The sequence below is a fragment of the Poecilia reticulata genome, chromosome 6 (genome assembly GCF_904066995.2).
Source record: "Poecilia reticulata chromosome 6, P_reticulata-male-v2, whole genome shotgun sequence".
NCBI lineage: Eukaryota > Metazoa > Chordata > Actinopteri > Cyprinodontiformes > Poeciliidae > Poecilia > Poecilia reticulata.
This window is the reverse complement of record NC_088835.1, coordinates 30720924-30735224: the sequence shown is the minus strand read 5'-3', so window position 1 is coordinate 30735224 and position 14301 is coordinate 30720924. Positions and strand designations below refer to the sequence as shown.

The following is a 14301-nucleotide window of genomic DNA, read 5'->3' as shown; positions in this document are numbered from 1 at the left end:
ACTTAGTAACTGATTAATGGTTTTGGAATATTATACAAACTCCAAACAAGCAATTTGCTGTAAAAACACTCAGAGCCGAAATTAAACCAACATTACAAAACACACACATACATTTTGCATATAAGATTATAAACACCTTTGTCTGTAAATATGTTTTAGCCAAAACCCCTAAAGTGGCAGTTATAGCTTCACCTGGTTAGGATTTACTACAGGAATGCTGCCATTTTCTTATTTAAAAAATAATTGAACCATTTGTTTATTTGCTTCCGTTAATGTATTTGTAATATTGCATAAAAAGGTTAAATGAAAAATCTGTAGAATGTGGCAAGTTTTATCCTGATTAATTGTAAAGTAGTTGCAGCCCTAGTCTCAATAGATTAAAATCTATCAAATAAATGATAAAACATGTATTTGATAAGTTGAGATGCTTAAAAACTATGGAACAGTTTAAATATGTTGTTTTCAGTTCTATTTTAGATCAAATGAATCTCAATTCAATTTGATTAAACATAGTTGAGTGATGCCAAAAGGAAATTAAATGTTTTAACTCATATTAAAACCAATAACATTTGGCTGCAGGTGTACAGTGAGCTCTCCTCAGATAATGATGTTCATGTTTTCACCTTCCACAGCCATTCGCTCCCGGAGCTCCTGCTGCAGCCGACTCTGCCGGTCCTCCAGCTCCAGCTCTCTGGCACTTTGACACAGAATCACAGAAGAAGAAATAAGTTTGAGGCTTTAACAAGACAAAACATGATAAGAATGTGTCTGATCAGCAGAGCAAACTTCAAATTATGGCTTTGAGAGTTTTTTTAATAGATTGACACTGTAGAGCAAAACTGTGTTAAAAAATGAAACCTGGACAGTCGAAACTTTATGCAGATCAGTTCTCCAGCTCCAGCTCAGATTGGGGGGACAACATTCTCCCAGCTCTGAATAATTACAATGTTCTGTCATAAAATCTAAGGACAACAAACTGAAGTTTGTGGTTTCAGCATGAATAATTCAGAGGGTGTGAAAACTTGTGCATCCAGCAGATTCCAAGCAAACTTACTCACAATTCAATAAACAATTCTTAGTTCTTCAAAGCAAGACAGATTTAATCCAGAAGCTTTCAGAACATGTAACAAGATAACAGCATAATTGAATGAATTTGTTTGAGAATATAATACAGTTATTTCTGTAAATAGGTAGCAAGTTGAATTGCATTCTCATAAAAGAAAACAGAGATTAGATAAAGAATGAACAGAATAAACCCTGACGGTTTGATGAGCCGTCCCGGTTCAGGACTCCGGGGAAGATGATATTTATTGGCTGACAGTGAAACATCTTTATTATTACTGCAGACATCAGCAGCCGGCTGCTGAGACCTGGAGCCGTCTGAAGGCTGCGTTGATCTACAGATCTTCTCAAACCAGAAGTTTTATTTGAGACGAACTAAAAAATCTGAATCTGGAGAAAATGTAAAATCAAACACAAATTATATTAAAGCTGAAACTTTTGTCTTCTGCTGTCATTGAGTTTATATATGTTCTTTTAAATAAACATATTTAAAAAAACAACAATTTTGACACTTTTTTTGTTTGCTTTGTCACATTTTAACAGCTGATTTTAATGTATTTCTTTGAGATTTTACATTGGGTTTAGGTCTGGACTTTGACTAGGCCGTTCTAACACATGCATCAGGTGGTTTTCCTGCTGGAAGGTGAACCTCCATCCCAATCTCAGGTCTTCTGAAACCATCTTCCAGCTGCAGAAAACCATTCCCACAGCACGATGCTGCCACCACCATGTTTAACCACTGGGATGACATGGTCAGGGGCCAAAAGCTCCACTCATCTGAGCAGAGAGCCTTCTTCTGCATGTTGGTGGTTTGTGACAAACTGCAAATAAGAAGACTTGGATTTCCCATGAGATTGTATTTTATATTCAAACCTCTTTATTAAAAAGAGATTTGTGGAGTATTTTTACCAATTAGGGACATTCAGAGACGGATTTCATTAATATTTTGTTTACTGTTGAGCAAGTAAAACAACCAAAAAAATTTAAAAATCACAAAAAACACATTTTTGCCTTTAATTTAATGAATGTTTTGGTCCACAAGTTGCTTAAATTTCCCAATTTTGGCCCTTAGGGCAAAAAGCTTAGACACTCTGAGGTAGAGTCATAAAATTCCCTCATAAGTCTCCTAAAAATGATGAATAAGTTCTGCTTAGCAACACTTTTACATCATGTTGAAGGCCTGCAACAACCATAAATGCTTTCATTTCTCAGGTCTGAGTGGTGATGAAAAATGTAAAATGACCGCAGCACAAAAATATTTTAATTACATTTTTTTTTCAGGTAATAAAAGCAAAAAATGAAAAAAGATGAACACAAAACAGTTTCTTCCATATTCCAGTGTAAACTGTGTCTTCTGTGCATGCAAAACAGTTTAATAACATAAATAGTTTTTGTACAATAATTTACTTACAATATCATGAGTTCTGACTCATAGCGGACCAGGGCGTTCTTCTCCTGCACCAGCTTGAACCACTCCTGCATCAGCTTCGGGTCGTCCTTCTTGCTCATACCTGGAGGACGGGAGCAGAAGGTGAGGACAGGGCGACCGGAGGACGGGATGTCACACAGACGGGGGCCGAGACAGACACAGAGACAGCCAAGCCGGGTGTCCTTGCTGAGGAATGGTTGGTGGAAGGAGGAACTGACACCAGCGCCGGGCCATACATGACGATGATGGCACGCAGAACGGGGGAAGAGCCCATGGTTGTAGTGGATGTGTACACACTAAGAGCAAACAGCCCACATTCACACGCACGCACGCACGCACGCACGCACGCACGCACGCACGCACACACACACACACCTGTTGTTGCCATGTTGAGTTTGTGTTACCCAGTTTGCCCAGTGTGCTACATACAGCCGCCCCTCCTCAAAGATTTGTCTTCTTTTCAAAGTTTGAAAAGAAAAGAAAATAATCAACCGTGTTTTTGAGAAAATAAAAACCACAATAAATCATTTCCAAACATTTTCCACCTTTAAAGTGACTTAGATTCATTCACAGATCAACTCAAAATAAGCAAACGTGTTGCATAAAGAGCTGCTGTAAAATGCTTGGCAGACTAACGGCACAAAGAAGAACCTGATACCTGCAGTGAGACACGGAGGTGGTAGCATCATGATCTGGGGTTATTCTTCTGCAGATTAACTGATAATTCTGTCAAAGTGGATTAGAAAAGTCCAAACACTAGTCAAAACCTTTAGATGTTCAAAAGCTGAAAATTATTTTTTAAATAATTTTTTTTATCAAACTGAAGAATATAAAACACTAGTTTGCTTCGCACAAACAAATCAGTTTGTTTTCCCAGTAGAACTGCAGGAGCTGCATCACATTAAGAAGGTGGAACCAGTCTGGAAATTATTTACCATCCTAAATCTTAAAAGGAAAATAAAGTAACTAGAGTTTATGTAAAATTTCCACAAATGTTTCACATAAAGCCCCACAACTTGGAACAAAACCTTTTTAGACCCCATTAATGCTCAGCAGTTAGAGGGCAGAAAGTAAGAAATACCATCTACTCTTTGCACATGTTCCACTAAAAGTTTAAAATGTTCATGAAATGACTCAGCTCTGCCTCAGGGGAAAGCATGGTCAGAGCCACCGGCGTCATGCACTGCATTCAGAACAGCCACGATCTCCGACTTCATTCCTGCTTTGTTCTGCAAAGAAGAGGGTCTATGCAGCATGCCTGGGGAGGTCTGATACTGGTGTGATGAAACTTTTCATTCATCTCCCTGCAGCAGGTGGAGCCGAGCAGTTTCCATCAAACACCAGAAGGGAACCCTTGATGCAGCATGACATACTTAGCTGGGTTAGAGGAGACTCTTGCAAAATGAAAAGGAAAAAAAAACGTCGTACACAAATAAACGGCATGGCTGTGGTCTCCAGGATGGAGCTGAGCTATTGACAGAAACAGAGACGGACACAGCGCATCAAACTGAAAGCAGAACAATTACCAAATCAAAACTGATCTAACATAATCTGCATTTTTTCTTTCCTAAACCACAGAGCAGCTCCACCAACAACAACCCTCAGCATAAACTGTTAAAATCTGGGACAAAACAGCAAAAACAACCACAGAAACACAGAAACACACCAGTTTCCTCACACTCAGGCAGAGTTACGTCTCACAGTTGTTAGATACAGAGACAAACCAGACGGCACATTAAACTTTAAGACTTGCTCTGGGTAAGACTTGATTGTTAATGTCAAACTGTCACAGCATGCAACTTTTTCAGTCCTCAAATACACACTTGTCTGTGAGCTTCCAGGTATTCATACTGAAGAAAGCATATGCATATTTAAAGGGCACAATTCCCAACAGCAACAGCAAAAATGGGATAATTACAGATTAGCCAAACAGCAAAAAGAAACATGCTGTGGATTAAAAACATGTCTGGATAGTTTTCTGCTTGATTTGACTGCAGAGTTTCACAACTAAAGCAGGGAAATATTTCCTCAGGCGACATTTTAAATCTGCTGAGAAATACTCGACCTTGCATTGTGTTTAATTGCTGTTGAACATTTATGGTAAAAATAATATCATTACTTCTCATTGTGTAACTGTGTGGTTCTAATCATACGTCGGCCATTTTGGAGGACATGTCAGACGCTGCTGCATGAGGTGTTTGTTCATTATTGAAATTTAGAAACTTAAGACACAACTAGAACATCTTTTAATCATCCACCAGCAGTCGTTACTTAGAGGTTGGCTGAACTTTCCATGTTGATGTTAACAGTGTTTTTCCTCTGCTACAAATGATTAAGCATAACTTAAAGGAATAATTTATTATTGCATGTTAGGGTAAGAAAAGTTTATTTTTATTTAAAGACGGAGTTATTTGTATTTTTCATGCATTTCTAATATTGAATAAAATAAGCTTAAATGGTTAAATGAAAAAGCTGCAAGATGAGATTTTTTCTAATCCAATTACTCATCAAAATAATCAATTGAATAATCTATTACTAGAATAAATGCTAGTTGCAGCAATACTTTAGATTAGACAAAAGTTGTAGATGTATAAATATGAACACCCTGTCACATAAAACCAATGAAATTCCTCATGTTCCCGGTAATAACAGTCCAGTTGATCTTTAGGTTGGTTCTTAACGTTAATTACAGCTGCTAGAAACACCAACTGGGACAAACAGTTTGGACAACACTTCCTCTGGTTTACTGGTATGTTTAAACTTTAGCAGCATCCCCACTAACGTTTGGTACTCTGACGTGTTGCTACTGTTTCTGTTATTGTGAGTAACTGAAGTCATACATTAGGGGAAACACAGTAACCCAGAGCTGAAGAGCCTTACGGCCGAGAAGCCGACCTGCCACAACTCTGGAAACATGCAGCAAGGTGGCGTTACCTTCAGAGGAACAGCAAGGGCAGAGGGAGAGCGGTCTCCGGCGAGGCATCCCCACAAAGGGCTCAACTTCCACAAGACGGGGGGAAGTAATGAGAGGGAGGGACACAGATGGTGCAGAAGCCAGGGAGTAGGAAGCATGAGAGGATGATGTAGAAGAAAGAACAGGACACCACAAAAGCACAAAGATGGGGAAGGAAGGGGAAGGAGGAGGGTGAGGTAAGGAAGGAAATATCAAGGAGAAAAGTCAACAGAGGACAGAGATATGGAGGAGAAGACCAATCCCCTACAGAGAAGAGCTGGGAGAGATAAGCTGTGGTGTGAAAAATGAAAAAGGGTAAAAACACAGAAGGGAAACAAGTGAAAACAACAAATCCAGACGACCGAGCTGGAAAAAATAAGCCTCCCGTTTGATCTTCCATTTGCAGCTTCGCAGATAAACTTCAATTAGGTAGCAGCTCCCTGCGTCAGTAATAAAATGGGAATAGCCTACAACATATGGTCAGTGTTTATCAAAGCCCATAAAATAATTTAACACCATTACTCCAGATCACCACGGTATCCATGGCGTTCACACACTCTGATAATTGCTTTGTCTTTAAAGAGCCTCTCTGAGTAAATACCACGTTTAGACCACCCACCCTAATGTGCTGCCAGACTTTTGAAGTTTGGGGACTTTTGAAGTGCAAATTGGGATTTATTTTTCTAATTTGCTTTCAGTGAAGAGATTTTCCAAAGAAAAAGAGGAACGATTGTAAACAGCATGCGCTCCTTTAATTAAAGTCCAAATAATGAAGGTAAAACATGTTGATCAGACAATTCAAACAGGATGCAGAGCTGATTGTGTGGGACGTAGTTAGCAGGTTTTACGGCTGGTGGTTGAAGAGTTTTAAGGTCTGAATGTTGGATAATAATGACAAGAGACTATCACAGAGAAAAGCTGCAGACTAGAACATGTGCTTTGGAAAGACTGGAGTCTTAATGGCTTTTTAATGGCTTCCTCAAATTATGCAAATATTTTTGGAAATGCATGCTCAATAGATTTTTATCTGAACAGGAATAATTAACTTATCTGATGACATTTTTATGGAAAACTACATTTAGGTGACAGAATCTAAAGGAAAACAAGTAAATGTTGTCTGTGTCACCTGAAGGGCTAAAACATAACACCAGTAAATCAACACACTACAGATGCCATAGCAACCAGTGTCAGGTTGTCTTGGCAACAGAGTGAACTGTGTGATTCCTGGTTCTCCTACAGTTCAACAGTCAGTTCCATTATTTTAACATCTTCTTTGGATTGTTGTGTTTACTGGTGACGAAGTGGAGCAGTGGAGCCTAAAGTGGGTCCTGGAGGACCGGCATCCTGCATGTTTTATTCTCTCCCTGGTTTAACACACCTGGATCCAATGACGGCTCATTGGAGGCCTAAGAAGAACATTGACCTGCTGAAAAGGTCGTTTCTACCACCAGGGAGAGAATAAAACCTGCAGGATGCCGGGCCTCCAGGACCCCTGAACTGGAGGGATTCAGATATAAACCTTTTGACTTCCAAATTATGCAATGCATCCTCATTATAAATAAAAAAAAACTTATTTTAAGATCCACCTCTTTGGTTTGGGTTTCAAACTAATCTATCTCAGTTGGGATCAAATTGCTTCACCTGATCTCTCTTTTGCTCTCTTAACGATACTTTCACTTGTGTTTAACTGTTAACTCTTTTGTTTCATTTCTAATATATTTTTTATTCTTCTCTTATTTCAGCTCTGCCGTTTTTGAAGTGTTTTATAAATGATGTTGACTTGGTAACCAGAAGAAAAACTCTGTTCAGCACTCATGCATAGTGCATGAGCCCAACAGTTAAATGGGAAAACAAGCTGGTAGTAAAGAGATGAAACGGCACGCCTCTGGTCAAGCGGATGCAGCGAGGAACATTAAAATGCTCACCTTTAAAATCTCCACACATTCACCTGTCAACAATCAGCGGGATGAAAACACACAAATCCCACGCAAACTTGAGTAAACACACGCGTCTCCCGACTCTCGCTGAGAGACTCCACGACTCGAAATCAAACTACTGGCCTCTCTCAAAAACACTGCTGAGCTCACAGAACGCATGAGGAGAAAAAGATGGATTCCTCCGCAAGACGATAGCAACAGACAAAACATCAAGTCTCAACCCAGATCAGCAGAGACGGCGTCTATGTTGCAACCACACTTCAGACTCAGCCGCCGCCGTTAAAGGGTTAAAACACTGATCGATCAGGACGCACAACAGAAACACTCTGGGAGTAAAACGACTGAGCAGGAATGAGGAAGCAACTATTGGGGATATAAAGCAGAACTACAGCAGCACAGAGCCAGACCAGCAGCTGGGTAGGAGTCAGTTCATGGAGGTTATATAAGACTTTTGTAGTGTGTGTGTGTGTGTGTGTGTGTGCGTGCGTGTGTGTGTGTGTGTCCAATTTACATATTCTATCTTAAATATGTAAATGAATCAACGGAGGGCTGAGATGAAACAAACTGGAAAACTGCAGTAATTGGATAAATTTAATCACAAGAATATCAATTTTAGAGTCAACCCAACCAGGTAGCTTAGAGCTCATGTATCAAAAATCCCCTTCGTAAAATAGTCTGGTGTTTTTTATTTATTTTTAAATAATCTCTTTAAAAGATAAGGCTTGCATAAGGCTTGCATTTCAATTCATGGTTTTAAAATTTAAAATGATGAAAGAAAAGAAAAGATCAATCCTATCTGTTGATCAATTCTTTCTGTCAGTCCATGACAGGATTGGTAAAAATATATATATACATGTTATTCACCAATCCTGTCAGAGAAATTATATGCACCCAAAACTCAGAGCCGTTTGGGGCAAACAGGGTTGTAAAAAGTGCTTCTATTACAAACAGACCCAGAAAAATACACACATTTATGTTGCTGAGCAGGAAACAGTGTAGCTGCTGCATGATTGGCTGACAGAGTTTAGACAGTAAAACTCTCCTGAGCATCAAACTGGAGTCTCAATCAGCGATGTTTTAATGAGTTTATGACAAAACTTCCTGCCGGACACGTCATCCAGCCTTACAGACTTTTACTGCTCATGTCGGGTTCGTTACCTTCAAACTGTGAATCTGATGCCAAACGTTGAGGAATCTCTGTTGATTTTTCCTCCCAGCAGCGGTTAGACTTTATAACCAACTAAATCAGTGTTTACATCCCTGCTGGCACCAAACAGTCATTTATTCTGCTTCTGCTCATTTTACATAACATTTCTGCTGTTGTTGCACATCTGTTTTTCTGATATGCTGCACTCTAAACACGCTGTTGTCTTTTTAATGTTCAACATATAAATAATATGCACAGTAAACAAAACCTCATTTACACATCATCCCTTGGATTGAGAGTATGATATTTCTATGAATAACTACACAATATTATATGTTATAACTGTGTACTGTATATTATTATTATTGTTGTTGTATATGTCTTCTTTTTTTTAACACTTTTGGACCTATAGTGGATCCTACGTGTCTTGTTGCAGCCGTTACACCTGAATTTTCGCTCTGTGGGATAATAACAGATAATAATAGATACTCTATTCTATCTATAGATGTCATGGTTGACATCTACGGCTCTAACTTTAGAAGCAGTCTTCTCTAAACTTTCCATATTTGATATATATCCTCAGTCTTTAGGCACATTCATGTCTGCATGTCAGGAGCTCTGCACTCTGCTCACAATTTGATTAACTGTAATGTGTTTTTTATGGTATTTATTTATGGCTTTAAAGATGCAATAAATGTATCAACTCAAAATGAGTTTCAGACTGGGACAAAAACAAATCCTCATTGGGGCATGCCTCCTTTTCTGTTTAAAACAGATTCCTACAGCCATAAAATAATGTTTTAGTGTTTTGCTGTTTTATGGTTGTCAGTGTCTCCTTGTGCATTTTGCTCAGATTTCTGCTGCAGTCTGTACTGAACAATATGCATAACAAGGACTGACACATAGCAGCTAATCTTCTACTCCCTCATTCTTTATTCATAACTTCATGATCTTTATAAAAACAGTGTCTGATCTCTGGTGCGACAAGTGTCCCGACTAGAAACCCAGCGAGGGATGAAGGCGGAGGGGTAAAGGAGCACGAACAGTGCAAAGGCTAAAAAGCCACCAGACACTAAAGGTAGACACATGGGGTACAAAGCTCAAGTAGTAAAACAAGTAGGGGAAGGAGAGATTGGGTTAGCTATTGGATTAGTATTAAAGTGACAGATTTGAAATACATACCGCCCAGATGCAAGTCCAGGATTTCACTGTAATTAGAATCTCCCCAATAGTCTACAATGACAGGGTAGATTAGAGATAGGAGTTACTTTACACGACCCCAAACTGGGCATCCAAACACAAACACACACTGACCAAAAATCTCCAACAACAGCATGTCATGCAAACACACAGACACGCTGCAGCGACGCTCAGAACAAAGAGAGTTGGGCAGGACGCACCACAGTGTGTTCTGCAGTGCAGGAATCAATGCAAACTTGCATTTTCCAGATATAATAAACAAGAGTGTTGCATAGATTTGCTGTATTGCTGTTTATGGGGTGAATTTCTGTTCAGTTTTAGAGTCAAATGCATTGAAGAAATTCAGTTTGAGGTTAGTTTGGATGACAAACTAACTATGAAAACCAGTTTTAGCAGATAAGCTTCAGAGGGCTCCAAACAAATCTCAGCAAATATCTGCAGCATTTCACAAAGATATTTGCAGAGACTCTTCTAAAACAGAAGAAGCTGCCAAAGTTCTGACTGGCAAACTGGATGCCAAACATTCTGTTTGCAGTTTAGAGATTGATCAAGGTGCAGAAACTCTCCTCATTGAGAGGCAGCGAGAGGCTAAACATCCAGATTGAGCACAGACAAATCTATGTGGGGACACACATTCTCCTGATCGCATGCAGCGCTGCACTTCGACGATGGCACACATGTGATGAACAAACAGAGATCAACATGTTTGGAGATGGAGAACTGCTGCTGTGTGTCACCACAGATGGATGGAGTCCACATGACAGTGTGCAAAACGGAAACCCAAGTAGATCTGATACCTGATCTTCTTTTGTGTTGTTTGGGTAAAGTACAAGTACCTTTATACAAGCCTTAAAGAGAGTAAAGCAGTGCACATGTTAAAACACATTGCAACATCTGATTGTATGAATATTGGATGGGAGGAATAAATCTGGCTGCTGGAAAATGGAAAAGATTTAAGTAACTTTATACTATGTTAGTATTAGCGCTAAAACAATGTAGGTGTCCTGCTTCAACTACCGTATTTTCCGCACTATAAGGCACCTAAAAACCTTCAATTTCCTCAAAAGCCGACAGTGCGCCTTATATATGGACCAATATGGAGCTACAACAGGTCTAGCAACTACGGTAAGCAGCCGCCGACTTCATTTTCCCCGTAGAAGAAGAAGAGCGCGGTGCATGCTGGGATAGTTGTCAGAATGCTGGTTTGTTAATAAAGTTTGACTGACCTATCTACCTACCGACCTGATAATCAGGTCGTCTGCAGGTCATTTAGCACCACGTTCTCCACCAACATGCTGTGCGCGAACGGAGAAGGGTGACCATCGTCCGGCCACGCCCCGGCCCAGTCGCCGAAGGTTCTCCTCGCCGACCGAGGAGAGGGGGGCTGGGGGCAGGGGGAGAGAGACAGAGACTGCGGTGGCAGCGTGTCGGTTGGTCTGTGTTACCCAGAAAGCAGTTGGGCACAATATCACAACACCAACACCGTGACTGAAACAACAACTGGGGCAGCCTAGTATATAATGTACTTGGGGACCATTTCATTATTATTACACATCCACATATGTACAGGACGGGTAGCAACCTTAACTGTAGCGTCTATTCTATGCGCCTTATAGTGTGGAAAATACGGTAAATACATTTTTTGCTTGCAGGTTCCTGTAAAACCTGATGGGAGGCTGAGGATCTGGATAAGATATTTCAGATCCAGGACACATCTGGAACATACAGGACACCTGAGGACACCTGAGGACACCCGAGGACACCTGAGGACACTCCTGGAAGATCATTCGTTTGAGCTACAAGCTAACTGAAAAGAAAATGATGACATACGCCCTCTAGACAGTGGAAATAATGCATTGTGTTACAGATTGTCTGTGATAGCCACTTAACACGATTTTAAGATCAACCGTTTCATTTTCTGTCTGATTTTACATTGGTAGAACTAAATAAACTGTAAATGTGGACAGGTCTGTCAGCGGAGGGAGAATCACGACTGCAGCGATGGATTGTGTGGTTTACAGGTTACTGTTCTTCCCTTTGGAGCATCTACAAAAGGTTTAACCGATAATGACATGAAGATAAAATGAGGTCTTGGCTGGGGGAACCAGTGGGACGCCGACTGTGAAAGGAGATTTAACTGTCAGGCATGAAAAAAATCCCTTTAAAATATTAATAAAAAGCAAATAATAAAAGTGGTGACAGCAATTAGCTTTCTATCTGCCGATGTCATGTCGAATTTGTGGTGATATTAAAAGATAAGCTGGTAAAAATGAGGGAGTATGAAAGTTTAATAAGTTGTTACCTGCTTCTCCCCTCAGTGCTTTCTCCACGGCGACGCCCCGCTCCTCCAGCTGCCGCTGCTTCTCCTCCACCTGCTCCAGCTGCCTCTGGATGATCTGGGCAGACATATCAAGAATTAACGGCTCAGAGGAAGAAAAGACCAAACCTGCCAAATATTCAATCCACATGCACTTATTTCACATATTCAAATAAATCCACCTCATAAAGTACATCTCACTGCTGCTGGGGGGGAGTGAAATGCAACCTGGCCCTTCATCACCCCATAAACATGGAGGTGAATCTAATGGTCCTTACTGGGACTGGTCATTTTAAACGGGACTTACGTCGGTTCAGAGTTTAAAAAAAAAAAAAAAGTTGCTGGAAATGGGAGAAAAACGAACAGCTGCAATGAATTAAGACAGAAATGCACCAGTTACCCCGACACACACAAACGTTTGGTATTAAATACATAAGGCTGCATCTCAGTAAATTAAAAAACTCCAAAAGCTGAACTTTTTACACACAGTGATATATTTAAATGTTTATTTTGTTCATTTTGATGATTCTGGCCGGCAGCCAATGAAAATGTCAAGTTTCACAACAAAACGACAAGGATGAATGCTGCAACGGGTTGTTCAGTGGGGAATCATAAACACTCTCCAAAAGGAAGGTAAGCCACTGCAGGCATTGCCAAAGAAGCTGGCTGGTCCATGGAAAGTTTAGTGGAAGGAAAAGCTGTGGATGCAAGAAGGATAATCACAGCCCTGAAAGGATTCTGAAGCAAAACCCACTAAGCCCTTCCTGAACCATACCAGCTTCAATCACCATGGTAACACCAGCAAACCGGCCCAAAGTAAACCCAGTTGTCAAGATATCAGAACCAACAATGCAGGCAAGTTCCTGAACAGCTGAGCAGAACCAGAGGTTGATCTGCTCCATGCCATGCTGCACTGATGCAGGAGTTCATGCAAAAGGAGTCCAGACCAAATACTGAGTGCAGAGACTGTTCACATGTCTGGATCAAAAATCTGATTTATACTCCAGTTTTCTGAGCAGAAGTATTTCAGATTTCCCTTTCACCATTAAAATTAACTAAAAAAAAAGAAGCAAGGAGTGTGAAAATATGTAAAGTCTTACCTTTTAAATTGAATTTCTGAAATAAATTACCTCTCAAAATTCTAACATGCTTATATACTGACATATAAGCATGCAGAAAGATTTTCTGTTTGGCTGTGACAGACAGGAAAAACTAAATGCTGAGCAGAAACGAGGCAAAACAGCCAAACAGCCTGAGGGAAGCAGGCAGCTTAGAGCCGAGTCAGAACCCTGAAGGTCCGAATCCCAAACACTTTCCTAAATGAGACACGCAGCTGGGCTCAGGCCGCAGCAGCTGAGTCACACCGAACGACACATATGGTACAAGACGCAAAAGAGAAGAGAAAAGCAGCCGGCGCTCCGATAATTCAGCTTACAATCCTGAGATGACATCAGGACAGGTTTACCTGCGCGCGGTGCAGCCTTTTCAGCTCCTCCTGCTTCGCCTGTCGCCGGGCGGCTTTCTGGACTCTGCGTGTGAGCTTGGCATTCAGCTCCTCCTCTGTGTAGGTTTTCTGGTAGAGAACAGAAAATGTGACTCAGAGAATCTCTTTTATAAATGTTTCAGACTGGAAGCCGCAGAAGGAGCCTGAAACTTCAGAACATCAACAGCAGAAAGGGAAACTGGACGGTGGAGGTGAGGCGGGGATTCACCGGACAGCTGCTGGTTTTCTAAAAGATTTACTGAAAAACATCTCGAGGTTTGAATTAACATGTAAATAAGCTTTAACACCACAATTTGCAGAATTGATAATTAAAGTAAAATCATAATAACATGAGAATAAAGTTGTAATAATACCAGAACAAGAATTTATATTAGGAGAATGAAGTATAACACTAACACAAAAATATTAAAAATTAAAATGAGGAATGTCGAGTATGTTGTAAAATCATACTTCTGAATAAGTTTTACAATTATGAAATTTAACTCATCAGCATCAAATTATTATCAGGCTTTTTGAGTCTTTTCAAAGAAAGAGATTCGGACTCATCCATGATTCTTTATCATTAAAATGTCTTTTCTTCTCACGTAATCTGATAACTTGTATTCTGATAAAATTGCATGTTTATTTTCTAATGTTAGGACTTTATTCTCATTCTTTTTTAACACTTCATTGTACCAGATTAATAATCCCTCACAAGCAAATGAAAGACAATACCATATTTGTAATAAATTAATTAATATAAAATTTTTATC

At 40.0% G+C, this 14301-nt stretch overlaps 1 protein-coding gene across 31 annotated transcripts in view; it reads right to left on the bottom strand.

The window, feature by feature from the left end:
* mical3a (microtubule associated monooxygenase, calponin and LIM domain containing 3a) overlaps positions 1-14301 on the bottom strand; it is a 95610-nt gene that overhangs the window by 1763 nt on the left and 79546 nt on the right. For 21 of the 31 annotated variants that reach the window (XM_081608355.1, XM_081608353.1, XM_081608354.1 and 18 more), the window contains 8 exons: positions 13511-13618; positions 12031-12124; positions 10526-10576; positions 9711-9761; positions 5426-5491; positions 3920-3961; positions 2474-2573; positions 624-697 (listed from right to left, as the gene is read on the bottom strand). In XM_081608355.1, the coding sequence (XP_081464481.1) occupies positions 624-697; positions 2474-2573; positions 3920-3961; positions 5426-5491; positions 9711-9761; positions 10526-10576; positions 12031-12124; positions 13511-13618 (586 nt within the window). The remainder of the gene's footprint in view (positions 1-623; positions 698-2473; positions 2574-3919; positions 3962-5425; positions 5492-9710; positions 9762-10525; positions 10577-12030; positions 12125-13510; positions 13619-14301) is intronic. The other 10 variants (XM_081608359.1, XM_081608384.1, XM_081608372.1 and 7 more) reach the window with 8 other exon arrangements.